Source organism: Copadichromis virginalis, linkage group LG23, assembly GCF_057382275.1.
Source record: "Copadichromis virginalis isolate Kocher_CV1m ecotype Utaka linkage group LG23, C_Virginalis_male_GT1.1, whole genome shotgun sequence".
Taxonomy (NCBI): Eukaryota; Metazoa; Chordata; class Actinopteri; order Cichliformes; family Cichlidae; genus Copadichromis; species Copadichromis virginalis.
The window spans coordinates 19,899,672-19,914,082 of NC_140639.1; the positions used below are offsets into that span (position 1 = coordinate 19,899,672).

Here is a 14,411-nt window from a genome sequence, read left to right on the forward strand (position 1 = left end):
TTAATTTTTGTTCCGAGCTGCTTTCTAACCCTAATTTTCCTTTAGCTACACTTTTCAGTCTCAACCATTCTCCTTTCTCGGTGCCTTAAAAAACAGAGCGAGTGAAGGATCTCTGCCTCCTCCTTCTCATCTCAGGCGGCAACCCAGCTGTCTGGATAATTTCCTAATGGCCCTGCGGCTGATAGCCAATCAGAGATGGTTCACCACGCCGTGTGACAGGAAATTCAATTAGGCTGCTTTTTTTCTTTCAATATTGCGCTCCCTGACTCTCTCTCTTTTTCTGCCATGCTTTCCCTTTGTCTCTTGCCCTCTCTTTGTTTATAGCATTTCCTCTTTTCCCCCTCTGTCTCTGGCTCTTCTCTCTCACCCCCTGCCTCCTCTCTTTTTTTCATCTCTCTGTTTCCTGGATCTGCCGAGAGAGAGAGAGTGAAAGAGTAGCTCCGGGCGTCGTATGTCATCCAGGAATACTAAAATAAATAAATAAAAGGAAAGAGTGCTCTTATTTTTCTCCATGACAGGAAAATGAAATCACAGGCTTTATGTCTTGCAGTTGAGATCCCCTAAATAGACAAAATTCTTTTTTCCTCTCTTCATTCCCGTTTGTCCTTGAAGTGCGAATTTAACCATGTGGTGCTTAACCATATATTTCAGAGTATGTACTGTACTAAAGGGAGAATCGCCTGCACTGCAGAGCCCACTAACATCCAGCTGACAGTGTAGTCTTCAGCAAAAGTCATATATGTAATTTCATATCACAAAATGTCATATCATAAAATATAACCATTAAATGCACTGCGGAATCTCATATTGAAAAATGTCATATCATGAAAGGTTGGATCACAAAATTTCATCACAAAATATTGTATCAACTTAATGCTTCACAGTGTGCTGCATCACATTGCAAAATGTCGTATGAAGAAATGGATCGCAAAATATTATAAGATAAAATTTCAAAAACTGTTTCTTGACTCAAATATAAAGATTTGCTATTATTCTTAGCATTTTCTGTATCAATCTGAGAATCAGAAAGGTTGTTGCCTTTTTTGTGCATGAAAGTTTTTCTGACTTTCTGTTAGTCAGAATTAATGATTATTGTAGAAAACAGTTCTTGAGGATTTTACAAAAGAATACAGTTATTCATTATTTTCTCTTACTCTCTGTTACAGGTGGATGCCAGTGCAGCTCACAGGATGAACCCGTTAGCTGCCCTTAGTATTGACCGCAATGCTCTGGTGGGGGAAAACCTTCGCCCCCATGGAGGAATTTTTTATCCTGGCATCCATCCTCTGTCTTCTGAAAAACCCCAGGAGCCTGGTACCTCACTGCCACTTGGCTATGATCTCCTGTATAAACCAGATGTATCCCTGCTTGAAGGCCAGAAATCTGCAAATGGATATGTTGGACTGTATAAAAGCCCAGCACCAGGACTGCAGAAACCTTTACTTGTTCCTGCTGCAGCTGGTGATGGCTTGGGCTTGGACCGCAGAGTAGGATCCAGTGACAAACAGCCAGAGCTGGGTTTGAATGGTACCAGTAGCTTTCTTAGACTACCTTGGATCAGCCCCTATACCGATGCTACAATGTACCCCTTCCTGGACATGGCATACAAGGCCTCATTCCTGTCTCAGCAGCCACCCTTCATCCACCAACAGCTGGCATATCAATCGTTGTGTGCCTCCAGGCTTGGGAACAGCACGCCTGGAGAGGAGAGACTTTTCTACCTGCCTCCTTATTTACCGGCCCATATCTCTTCTCCACTAGGCCCTCCAATAAGGATTTCTACAGCCACCCCAGCTTCTACAGTACTTTCACCATTACCCCACTGCCAGGACAAGACATTGCAGGGCATTGGTTCTCAGGTACATCAAGAACCCTCTGCCTTCAGCACCAGTCCTCAGAATCATCAGGATACCCAAGCTCACGCTGTTCACCATACAGAGCGACAACATGAGAGTAGCAGCAGCAGTGGTGGAAAGTCCACTCAGACCACTTCTACCAAAAATACTCTCAGCAAAACTACTGATGGAAACAGTAGCACCCATGTTTCCAGCTCAGCTGGTACTGATGCCTTAGAGTCATCCCCAGTTACCCTTCCTTCTTCCTCACTTCCAACACCCCACCATCTCAGCAACAGTTCTGCAGAACTCCAAAAGTCCCTTAGCAGAAGCACTTCCTTATCCTCAACCTCAATTTCAGTGTGTCACCCTTTTTACATGAGCTCTGAGCACTCCTCCCCTATACACTCAGGCAGCAGTAAAACCAAAGATGTCACCTCTGACTGCAGTAATAAAGAAAAGTGTATATCACCTGCAAAGACATCACTTGACAGAGTAGGACCTCATAAGGCTGCCAAAAACCCCAGAGAAAAACCTTTGGATTTGTCTGCTAAAGAGATGGAAGGTTTTCCAAGTGGATTCCCAACCAGATTAGAGACTCTGTCCAAGTTGGGGTATGTGCCACCATCTCATTACAAGCTGTTAACTAGTCAAGACCAACAGATCAAAGAGAGTTTAACCCGACCTGTTAGCACATCAGCTAAGACTTCAGATCATCCCGAAATGATCAGCACTGCAGGCCCCAGCTGGGCTACTCCAGGTCCTTCCTCTGCTGTCATCTCTGACCACAGCAGAGGCTCTCAGTCTATGAAAAACCGAAGTGTGGACAATACTGTTCACCAACAGCACCCTTCTGGCTCACCTGACTCTAAGAGAGTTGAGTTAGCCAGTATTTCCAGTACTGTCTCAGGAGGGCAACCTTCTGCAGCATCTCCTTCTTTAAATGCCAAAGTTGGGTGGCCACAAGTCCCACCTACTGACTCTGACAAAGTCCCTCCAAACAGCAAAGGGGAAACTCACTCTGGAAAACAAATCTTAACTTCTGCTAAGCCAGAGGTTAAAGAGAGCCAGACTAAGCATCAGCAGCCATTTCGTTTAGAAAATGGAAATGGCTCCAGCCAGATGTATAGTGATTCCTATCTTCCTCCTGGCTTAGGTTATACTAATCGCTATGTCCCGTACTCAGTTGCAGAAAATATATCCATGCAGCGACTGTCAATAGCAAGTAAAGGACATGTGTACCCGCATCCACTATTACTCGGTAGCAGCAGCTTTTACTCATCTAACATTCCACCAAGACACGGCCTCCCATATGGAGTTCATTCATATCCAAATTCCCAAGAGATTACCTCAACTCCAGTTTCAAAATATTCAAGTCTTACAAGCAAAGAACAGCTTGAGATCAGGTCCAAGAGCCAGGATAAACTCTGGACTTTAGAAAAGCCAGATGTTGACAGCTCTCGCACACGTGATAATGAGAAAGACAAGTCCAAGGCCTCAGGTAAAGGCCTGTCTGCCGTAAGAGATGATATAGTTTGCATTGACCTGGTGCATGATGAGGCAGAAGATGATTTTTCCACCAGTAATTGTGGCTCCACATCTACCAGAACCGAAGATTTCTCCAAACATGTACAAATCAGAGAAACAGAGCCAGGGCCTCCAAAAGGCATCCTTTCAACTCAAGGTACAGAGCAGAGACTAGGTTCACTATCCCACACTTCTCATCACACCTCTTCCTCACCTCCTCCTACTGGTCAGGATAGCACAGTGGAAATCCCAGAGGAGGAGGAGGAAGAAGCAATTAGTCCATTCCCAGATATCCCAGAGGAGGAGACAATGCGATGTGCCCGAACGTCTCCACAGCAGTTTTCTAGAAAATGTAAAACTGGAGCCTCTGCTGGTTCTGGGAATCAAACGTTGAATGCTACTGGTGGTGGGAAAAGTGTTACAAGTGAGGTTAGATCAGAAGTTTCAAGCAGTAAAAATATTCAACCTCAGCAAAGCCCTTCCAGAAACGTAAGCTCTTTGGTTCCTGGAAGCAGAGAAAATAGTTCTAGTGATTGTACTAGTTCCAACAACAGCATGGGAGTAGTCTGTACAATGAGCCCAAAGAGCTCAGCTCACCATGGCAGCACTCAATCAGAAAGTCCCGTTTACAGCAGTATGGGACAGAGTAGTAGAGACTTCAGTCCTCAGGTTCCAGCATCCAGAAGTTTTAATTCCAGGCCATCACCTGGAGGAGCCCAACTATATGCCAACAGCAACCCAAGAGGCCCCTCATCATGTAACGGAAATGCAAACAGTCCAAATTTTAGAAATTTTGTTGGGCCATGCTGCAGAAATCTGACTGTGAGGGCACCAACTTTTGAACCGAAACTTTTCAGCAGCCCAACTCGTGAAAATGTTAACTCTATGCCTACAAGCTACAGGAGCAACAGCCCTCATGGTGAGAACTGCAATGCAGTACAATCAAATGCTAATGCCAGAGCTCCTGCATTTGGAAAGTTTAGTAGTCAGAGTTATGGAAGATCCCTCTCTAAGAGCCAGCCTTCTGGAAATTACCAAACAGCCGGTGCAAGCAGCACCCTCAGGGTTCCCACATATGGAAATAGTTTTATCCAGGGCCCAACCTGTCAACACCTTTCACCAACCAGTGATGGTCTGAACACGATGCCAGTGGATCCGATGCTGGAGCTGTTAGTTAACAAAGACCTTTCCTCTACTATTAGCTGTGGAAATGAGAAGGAATTCAACATGCAAGACTGCGTGGATCCCCTGGCAGATGAAGAGGATGGTCACAGCAAATCCCGTGTCTCTGGCCTCACCAAACGCATTGCCAATTCATCTGGCTACGTGGGAGACCGATTCAAATGTGTGACCACAGAGCTTTACGCTGACTCGAGCAAGCTGAGCAGAGAACAGAGAGCACTTCAGGTAAGGCATCATGTCCTCATCCCTTCGTTATTCAATGATGGTATGGTGAGACAGAGAGAGCAAATCAGATTTTCTCTGGTGGTCTGGTGTGCTATGATTACACCACTGCTGCCTCTTTGGGTTTGTTTTCTGATATTGATTTTTCAGCTTACTGTTCATTAAGGTAATTTAAGTCACACTCACTGAAAGGAAACAGACTCCCCATTCACTGTGGTCCAATTCCACAGTGTGAAGCTTCTTGTAAACATGGAAAAAGTATTTTAAACCAGGGTTACTTTTTTAAAAATGACATTATCTAATAAAGTCCTGGAGCAGGGAAATGCACAGGAGACTGAGAATATTTACCAAATAATAAATTGTGCCTGAAAGAAGGTCATTTCAATAATTTCTTGTGCAGTTATAACATTATGATAGCCTAAAAAATTGAGACTTCCTTAGCTGGATGATTGAGCATGCATCAAAAAGCTTTATCATAGGTTTTTATGAACATTCATATGTGGCTAAGTTCCTTTGCCATTTTGGCTAAAATATGGTTGGAATGCAGCTTTTAACTCAACTGTTGTGGTGTTTCTCGGTTTTATTAAGAAATTAAACATGAACATATGTGTCAGTTTTGCCTGCTGATGCGCAGCCAAGGAGATATTTGTAGGAGGAAGCAGGAATTGGTTTTCTCTGAGGATGCGGTCCCTCACTAGCTTCCCACCTACAAATTATCTTTGGAAGTTGCAGGAGGAGTAAAAAGAGAATGCTGTGATTGTTATGGCTTCTATGTAGGAGGAGTGAATCTCAGCATATGCTGCAGAGCGCTGGTCTTTAAATTACGGTTTTGATTTATCAACTGATTGTTCAATAAGAAAAAAACAAAAACAAAACAACCACAGCATAGCGTCAGCAGTTTTAAATTATTGTGGAAGTGGTGGAGAGTTAAGGACATGAACATTCGGATAGAATCACCGTTTGCAGATGTCTGAACAACTAAAACCCTCCGACTGATTCTAAAGTTCATTTTCATTGTTGGTTGTTTCTTTTGCTTTCATGCACAGTCAAGTCACTTAAACCTTGTTTATACAGGACCCAATGTACAAAAACTGAATGTAAATATGGGCTTATATGAGGTGGCTAATGAGTGAAAAATATTTTGAATTTGAATTAATTCAATGATGTGGCAGTAAAAGAGGAGGTAAGTAAAACAGAAACAGTAAAATGTTGCTTTAAAAAGCAATTATAAGCCACAACCTTAAAGTTAGCCCCAGCTGGTGGATTTTTGGTCTGCATTTAAAGAAATCAGCACTTTCAGCTGCGCTCACAGGGCCAGAGTCTACTGTTAATGCTTCTGTTTTTTTATTGTTAACCCTGATCATAGAGTGTTCAGATCTAATCCAACCATACAAAGAAAAGCAACCTAGAATGTCAACAACAGACTTAGCAGACATAATATGGGATTTTAACCGTAAATCGGGAGAGGAGGTTTGTTTGAATCTGCAGTGAAGAGTGGTCGGATATGAGGAGGTATTTAGGAGGAGAGTGGCTGCCTTCTCCTCCTCTCTTTTGCTTTTCTGCCTGCTGATATTTGGGGTCGAGCTGAGGTCGAGTTAGGATAACTCAGCGGCTCTGTGGCTCCAGGCGACTGTTAACCTGATGGTTTTTCCCCAAACTGTGAAGGAAACAGTGGAAGGAAGGAAGGAAGGAAGGAAGGAAGAAGTCTCTTTTGCGTTTTTTCTTCCTTTCTGTCTCTATTTTTATATGTTTATCTTGGCTTTTTCTATTTTTTCTCTTCATCTTTCTCTCTGAACATCATTTTTGCTTTCTTTGTTCCTCCTTCACCTCCTCTTCATCCTCCTCTCAGTAGATGGAAGAGGATGAATTCATTGTTTTGTTTTGGGTTTTTTTCCTAAGAAGTCCTCATCTTCATCCTGCAGTCCCAGATTAGCTTTCACTTCTTTAAAGTTTTTGTTTTTGTTTTGTTTTTTATTTACTGATGGAAGCTGCTAAATGAATAATGAAGTACATTTCCAGACAGGCAGCTTTAGAAAGCCTATACTTTACATTACAGCTGATGTAACGCTATTGAATTATTTGGGACGCAAAATAAAATATTAGCTGTCTAAAATAACGTGATTAATATTTCTATAATTAATATATTAGTTTTCAGATATATATCCACATTCAGGCAAATAGATAGTGAGACGAAAGGTTGAGCCCAAAAAGCACCACACTTCTGTTAAGTCTATTCGTTGTTGTTTTAGATCTCTTTCTAGACATTTGTATCTTTTGTGGTTGTTTTGTATCTTTTTATGGACATTTTCCGTCTTCTATCTTTTTCATCTTTCTGGATCTCTTGAATGTCTTTTTTGTTACAGTCATTTTTCCATCTTTTCTTTGTGGCTACTTCTAACTCTTTCTATTATGGTCGTTATACCGTCTTATGGTCATTTTCTTTTTGTGGTCCTTTTTATCTATTTCTGTTCATTTTCTGTATCTTTGTAGTACTTTTTCATCTTTGTTGTCATTTTATATGTCCTTATGGTAATTCTGCCTTTCTTTTGCATAAATTTTTTGTGGTCAATTTGCCTAAATTTGTCATCATTTGATGTCTCTTTGTTTTATGGTCATTTTTTGCCTTTTTGTGGTCCTTTTTTATCTCTGTGTTTTAACTCTCTTCATCTTTGTTGTCATTTTATATCTATTTACAGTCATTTTGCCTTTCAATTTCTTGTTTTTTTATCTCTTTGTGATCATTTTGCATCGCTTTCTGATCATTTTCTGTTTATTTCATTTTGTGCCATTTTCTGGTCTTTTTTTATTTCTTTATGGTCATTTTTAACTTATTTTTATTCATTTTGTGTCTCTTTTTGTTCCATTCTTCATCAATTACAGTGTTGAGTTTAGCATTAAACCAACAGCTCCAGAAGGATAAACAACAACTTCAGGGTCTTGTGTTTTCAGTAAAATTCTATTAACTATTTTTTTTTTTTTAACTTTTTTTTTCAGGTGACACTTGAAGCCCAGGCACCAGATAAACTAATTACGCAATATTACATTTAGCCATTACTGTTGCACATGCAGGTTTATTGTTGCACTGATTCTTCATGTTGGGCTCCATGTTTTCATGTGTTTCCTGTCCATCTGTTTATTCCCTGTACAAAGCTGTTTGCTCAGTCAATCGTGGCTCCTGAAGGAGGGTGCCGGCTCAAATTAACTCACATTTTTGCTCCTACGCCCCTGGGTGCTCTCAGCTCTGGGCAGCAGCGTTGGATGGATTTGTAGATCGTTTCACGGGCCATTAATTTTTAAAATGGGTTTGCGGTCAGGGCAGAGTGAGGTGAGTGACTAATACCAGGATGTCAGGCAGCGGATCAGGGGAGCAGGCACCAATGGTTAGTAAGGGCATAACAAGCCTGTAAAACCAAAGATGAAGCTTTCAGAAATGAGTGTGGTGCATCTTGGGATGTAAGCTGTAAACATGCATCTTCTTCTTTAGGATCATAACAAAATGTCTTTCAGACATGATTGGAGGTTTCTTGATTTGTCTCTGGTATCTTAGTTCAGGTAACAGAGCAGAACAGGAGTGGCAAATATTTAAATTCTGAAAGAAAATATCACGTGCTGGTGGCTACAGAATATCCTAAACAAGAGCATCTGAAAAGACATCGGTAACAGTGAATGGGGAGAGGCAGGTGATGGTAAAATACTTAAGGAGTATAAAGCGATTTTTGAGATGAGCACTGCAAGAACGCTTGCCAATGGTTAGAATTTAAGTAATAAAATAAGCCGAGGTCTTTTTTTATTATTAAAATGGCCATGAAACTCTGTCTTTAAAAGAATCTCAAATGACAAATTGCTGTTAAGCACAGAAAAAAAACAACTATTAATGCCATTAATAACTCTTTAAAGGCAATAAAAACTTTACATTACGGAGGTTTATGTAATAATCAGTAAATAAGAAAATCTGATCATGTAAAGAAAATAACATTTGGAGTTAAGTACTCACGCAGCAGGCTCAGCAGATGCTGAAGCACATAGAGTGCAGAGCTTGCCAACTTTCTGAAGAGTCAGTCGCTACAGACCTCCAAACTTCATGTGACCTTCAGATTCGCTCAAGAACAGTGGCAGAGACCTTCATGGAATGGGTTTCCAAGTGGATGCAGTGGTGTAAACCACACTCCCACTGGACTCTAGAGCAGTGGAAAAGTGTTCTCTGGCGTGACAAATCAAATGGTCTAGAAATCTAATGGATGAGTCTGGGTTTGGTGGTTGCTAAGAGAACAGTACTTGTGTGACTGCATTGAAATAGAAAAAGACAAAAACTGAGTCAAGCTGCATCGAATCAAGCCAAGTAGGTATTTTTGCCAGGATTTCAGTGTTTTTTCAAAATCCTTATTCCGTATTTTGCGGTGACTCAAATAAAATTCTGTCACACAATACGCAGGGATAAAAATTTTGTTGACCATTAAGTTACGTACAGGTGACGTTAAACAAGCCCAAGTGGAGACAGACATATACATAAATACCAACACTGAACTATGATTTTATTAAACAGAACTGTTAATCCATAGTTCAAATGAATGAATGAACTGATTTTAAAAACCCTAAATTCAAAATCATTGCGCTGAGTTTGAAAGCGTTAGAGGTGAAAGAGGTTAGATAAAGTTAAAAAAAAAAATGAAAAGAGATGAACATGCTGAAAGGAGTTGAGGTGTAAATGCTAAAAGTTTCAAGCAAACTGTGATCCCAGTTGAACTGAAAAAAACAATCTGACAGATTGTGAGGAGAAGAACTGAGGGACTTTGTTGTGTTTGAAGCTTCCTGAAAGGAATCAAAGTATGAGTGTACTTTAATTGGTCATAAATGATTGGTCACTAACAGCATATGCAGTTATTTTACAGAAATGCATTAAATTTGCTGCCTTTGGTTGATCGTTTGAAGGAAAGAAAGATTCTCCAAAATATGATGCTGTTTTCTGGACTTCATCCCAGCAGCACCTGTTCACTGTTTGTTTGGAGCAGCTTCACATATTTCTCTGCGTTTGTCTGTTGCAATGCCAGCAGGGAGTATTTTTTATCTTTCAAAGCAGCAGAGTCGGGGGGTCACAGAGCGACTTCTGAGTGTTTAGGATTTGTGGTGTGTTTGTGTTCTGAGGCAGTGAAATCATGAAGCTTCTCGAGGCTCCAGCTGCCACAGAGAAACAGAGGTGAGTACCTCTGGCTGACAGCTGCCGCCGCCTGTGAGGATCACTGAAAGTCCGGAGTTAGAGGTCAAGAAGGGAAGGTGATGGCGACCAAGTGCTGATTCTTTTTTAGGGACCAATCCTACAAATATTGACTGAAAGAGGTCAAATACCAAATGTGAACAGGATCCAGTTCAAAAGCAGAAGCTCTTCTTCCTGAGAGCTGGAAGGTGACCCAAAATCTAAAAAGATTAAGATTTGTCAAATAAACAAACCTCTAACCTCTAGCGGGCTCATTATGTTACCTGAAAATTACTTGCGTATATTTCTATGCCAAGATGGACTCTGAATGACAGTACAGAATAATCCGCATGTATTATATACTAGCCCTTTATATATCTCCTCAGTTCACACTCCGTATTAGGGTCCTGTGTCTTAAAGCCCTCATTAAAAGTTCACTTTCTTCTGATTGGCTAGCTCATGGAAGTCTGCCTGGGAGCAGCACCGAGTGCTTGTTAGCTGGTCAATATTGAAAGTACCACAGCTTTGGGTTCATAGGGATCACTTTCATCCTTAGTTACCTCATTTGAAACTCCTGAAATGTTTACATTTAATAATATGTATTACTGAAAACAAGGAAAACAGATCAAACCTGTGCTGTACTGGTTGTTTGGTTTCGTATATTCACATGGAAACAAAACAGTAACGCTGCATGACTCCAGTTTTGATGGGCCTAAACCCCCGTCCACACAGGGTTTCAATCTGGTTGCCTAGGTAACCCTCTAGTATTTACTACCCAGTCATATATTGGCGGTATCCTTAGCACTTATTGGTAGTCGCTTTAATTGTGTAACTTAATGAACAGTTTAACTCTAGACCAATCCAACGCCAGCAAATGTGTCCTCCATTATCACGAAAAGTCAGTAAATGTCATGGACTTTCTTACATCTCTGGTTGCCATGTTGCTTCACCGTGTGTGGATGATGCTTTACATTAAAAGCCCAGGGTTCTAAAAACTCAGGTATCAACTCAGTATGTACTGCATAAACTCCATGTAAAAGATTCTTTATGACTCTAATTTTTAAAGCATCAACCCTACTATATGTTTACTTTGTTGTCCTGTTGGTTTTCTGAAGCCAGAAATGACCATCTTTGGACGAGAAGGTCAAGTTGTAATTTTTCTCCTCATATCAGGTGGTTTGTTTTGCAAGCTGCATCTACAGTCCGTATGGAAGCATCACACAAACACACAAACACAGATACCTTCAAATTAGTGTGAAGTAAAATCAAAAACTGGAGCTCAGTGTTCTTCTCTGTTAGTACAGTTAACCACACAGCGGCCCATCATTGGTTAGATAGTCCAGAGGTCCAATTCAAGGACTCCAGATAGCTGAGCAGCCAGAGCCACCTGTGTCGCCACCCACCTATCAGTCAAAGAGGCCACGTCCCTAAGAATGCAAACTTTGAGTACAGTCTTTGGAAAGGAGAACATTAGCTACAGAGACCAACACAGTCGTTGTATCAAGCTGTAAACAAGTTTATTTCATAAATGTGGACATTTAACATTTTTATCTCCAGACTTTGCTGCTTGATCAATCTCAATTTTTTTAACTAGTCCTCTATCCTTCATTTTTTATTGAGCTCACTTTTTTTTTTTTTTTTGTGTGTTTGTTTGTTTCATTGAATAAGCTGCTGTCTGTTGGCTAAATCAATCAGAATAAGTGGACTAATTAATGTACTGATCCATCCAGCTTTAGGAGTGCTGGTTGGTTTCTGGGGAAATAATAAATTTAAGATGTGTAATGAAGGTCAAGAGGGTCCAAACGCCTCCAGGCTAAAGCAACATGTTGACACTTAGTCGTGTTTCAGGCTCGACCGACGCAAACTCTCATATGTGCTTTTCTGTTTTTCTCAGCGTGCCATGCTTCGCTTCTCCGAGCTGGAGCTGAAAGAGAAAGATGGAGACAGAGGACGAGGAGGAGGAGAAGGAGATGAAGAAGAAGTGGAGAAGGAGCTGGCAGAAGGCCAGCAGGGAGAAGAAGAAGAAAAAGAGGAGGAGGAGGGGGAGAAGAAGACAGATGAGGCGGGTTGGGAACGCTGCCAGCAGAGTGAAGGGAGGCGAGGAGGGGGAGGAGGAAGAACTCCCACTGCAGCCGCTGCTGAGGCTCCAAGAGGTAAGAGGATTTCCTGAGAGTTCTGCAGGATGACGCACACACATGCACACGCACACAGACACATGCACACATCACAAACCCACAAAGACATAAAAACACACGCCTTTCTTTTTTCCAGTTGATCTCACTCGCTTGAAGTCGCTCAATTTCTTTGTCTCTTTCTCTCCTTTTTGTGCTCTCTCTCCATCTGTGTGTGTGTGTCTGTTTGTGTGTGTGTGTATCTCACATACACGCACACATTTGAACTCTGGGTGCACTTCTCTCCTTTTAAACTGAGCGAACCGCTGCCCTCATTTTCTCTAGAAAGCCAAGCGTGCCCGTTCAGTCACACACGCAAACCATCAGCGGTTTCTCTTCCACATTTTTAAAAGTAAAAGTTTTAAGCGCAGAGTCCCGATTTGTTTTGTTTCACGCTCGGTTCACGCTGCTAAAAACAAAAAAAGTCCCAAAACGCTATTTCAGGATCATTCAGTAGGTGTTTTTTAGGTGGTCGGTTTTGGCTTGTTTCAATGAGTTTTTCAAACTAACCAAACAAGTCTGACTGTGATGATTCACTTTAAGTCATTTTTAACTTGCATTTCTTGCAGTCACAGCTCCACAGGCTGAAATCTGAGACATTTTAAGGTTCAGTTGTGTTACTCATGGCTGGATTCTTATGTTTAACCTGCTGTCAGTTTTTTGTTTGTTTTTTTGTTTCAGATTGAGTCATTCTTGGGTATATAGCAGTTTATTTTGTTTGCAGTGTAAAATTACAATTTTTAGTTCTGTGTTAAAGCTACACTGTAGATACGTTGTAACCACACGCCCCTCTGAAACCCTACAACATATCCTAAAGTGTGTCTTTGTAACTACACACTGCGCTGGTGCAGGCTCTGACTATTGTGGTTGACCTGACCAGTGCCGTAGATTCCTCCTGAGCATTTTCAACATTTTAGCAGGGTTTTTTTTGTTGTTGTTTTTTACAGTTTATTTATCGGTAAGAGTACACTCATTGTCTCAATATAAAGACTCATATATGTAACGAAAAGAAAATGCAAAACCTACAAAAATCTTTAATAATTGGCAACAGTGGGAAGGAAAAACTCCTTTTCAATAGGAAAACACCGCCAGCAGAACCAGCCATCTACCCCAAATGGATAGGGGTGAGGGGAAGAAAAGTATGAATGCTGATAAAAGTGTCAGACAGTTACAAAGGGAACGTGGTAGGCTCTGCAAAGGCTCTGCAAAACTGTGGTTGTGTTATAAGTATGGAGTGTTCTCCTTATCCACCAGCAACGAGTCTGACAGTCTGAACAGGGAACTTATAAGCCATTAAAGTGAGCCAGATACCCCATTCTCCCTAAGCATACTCGGACAGAACATCTGAGGGATGTGATCAAATGTAGGCTCAAGCGTGTCAACCAGGAAAAACCCACATCAGCCAGAGCTTTAAGGACCTCAGGGCAAATATCATCCAGCCCCAGGGGCCTGCCAGAGAGGAGTGCTTTGAAAACTTCAGCAACCAGTAACTTCTGCCCTTACAATCAAGTCCTCTACCTGATCCCCACTTCTTCCATAACCATGTATTTGCTTCAGCTACTGCTAGAGCAACTTTCCACTTGGTATGCTGGTAGTAGTAAGCTTCTTCCAGAGCCCCACAAGATAGATAAGTTTGATAGGACTCATTTTTAACTTGTGGTGTCCCTAATTGGGTTTGGGGATTTCTGCTACAGAAAGCACCTACCATCTTGCTACAGACCCTAGCAACATAGAGGCAGACCTGGCCTGTTTGGACTCGGTGTTGCTGGTCTTTGATGTTCTGGTGGAATTTGAAGATCTTCTGGACCACGACTTCTGCTAGACACGTACAATGTATCCTTCCTACACAACTGGGCACACCAGGCCTCTCCAGCATCCTCCTCCACCGTTGTTACTTGATGCAAAGCATCACCAGGTTGCAATCGGCTGTCAGCTCTTCTCCTGTCTTCATCCGAGGGGCCCAGCCGTGCAAAGCCAATTATTCTATTACAGTATTGACTATTGATGTGCAGCCAAAGGTGTCTTGGTGCCATGTGTATTGAATAACACTCATATGCATGAACACCGTGTTTGTTTTGCACATCTGTAGTTAGCACAGAAGACCACTCATGTTCAGATCAGGCAGGCTGTTTCTCCAAATCTAACCCCTCCAGGTTTCACCGTTATCACCTATTGTGCGCTCTCCAGCACCCAACCCAAGAACTGTGTAAAGGTTCAGGTACTCCTAACTGTTGCTTGACACACAAGTGAAAGAATAGTCAGAGCTTGTTCCCTGATCTGCAA

The 14,411-nt window shown here is 41.6% G+C and overlaps 1 protein-coding gene across 1 annotated transcript in view; it reads left to right on the forward strand.

The window, feature by feature from the left end:
- The first annotated feature begins 1,171 nt into the window (after positions 1–1,171).
- Positions 1,172–14,411, forward strand: part of LOC146680717 (BCL-6 corepressor-like) — a 49,399-nt gene continuing 36,159 nt past the window's right edge. Inside the window, exons 1-2 of the mRNA XM_085447324.1 lie at positions 1,172–4,769; positions 11,852–12,110. Coding sequence (XP_085303450.1) covers positions 1,191–4,769; positions 11,852–12,110 — 3,838 coding nt within the window. The 5' untranslated portion in view covers positions 1,172–1,190. The remainder of the gene's footprint in view (positions 4,770–11,851; positions 12,111–14,411) is intronic.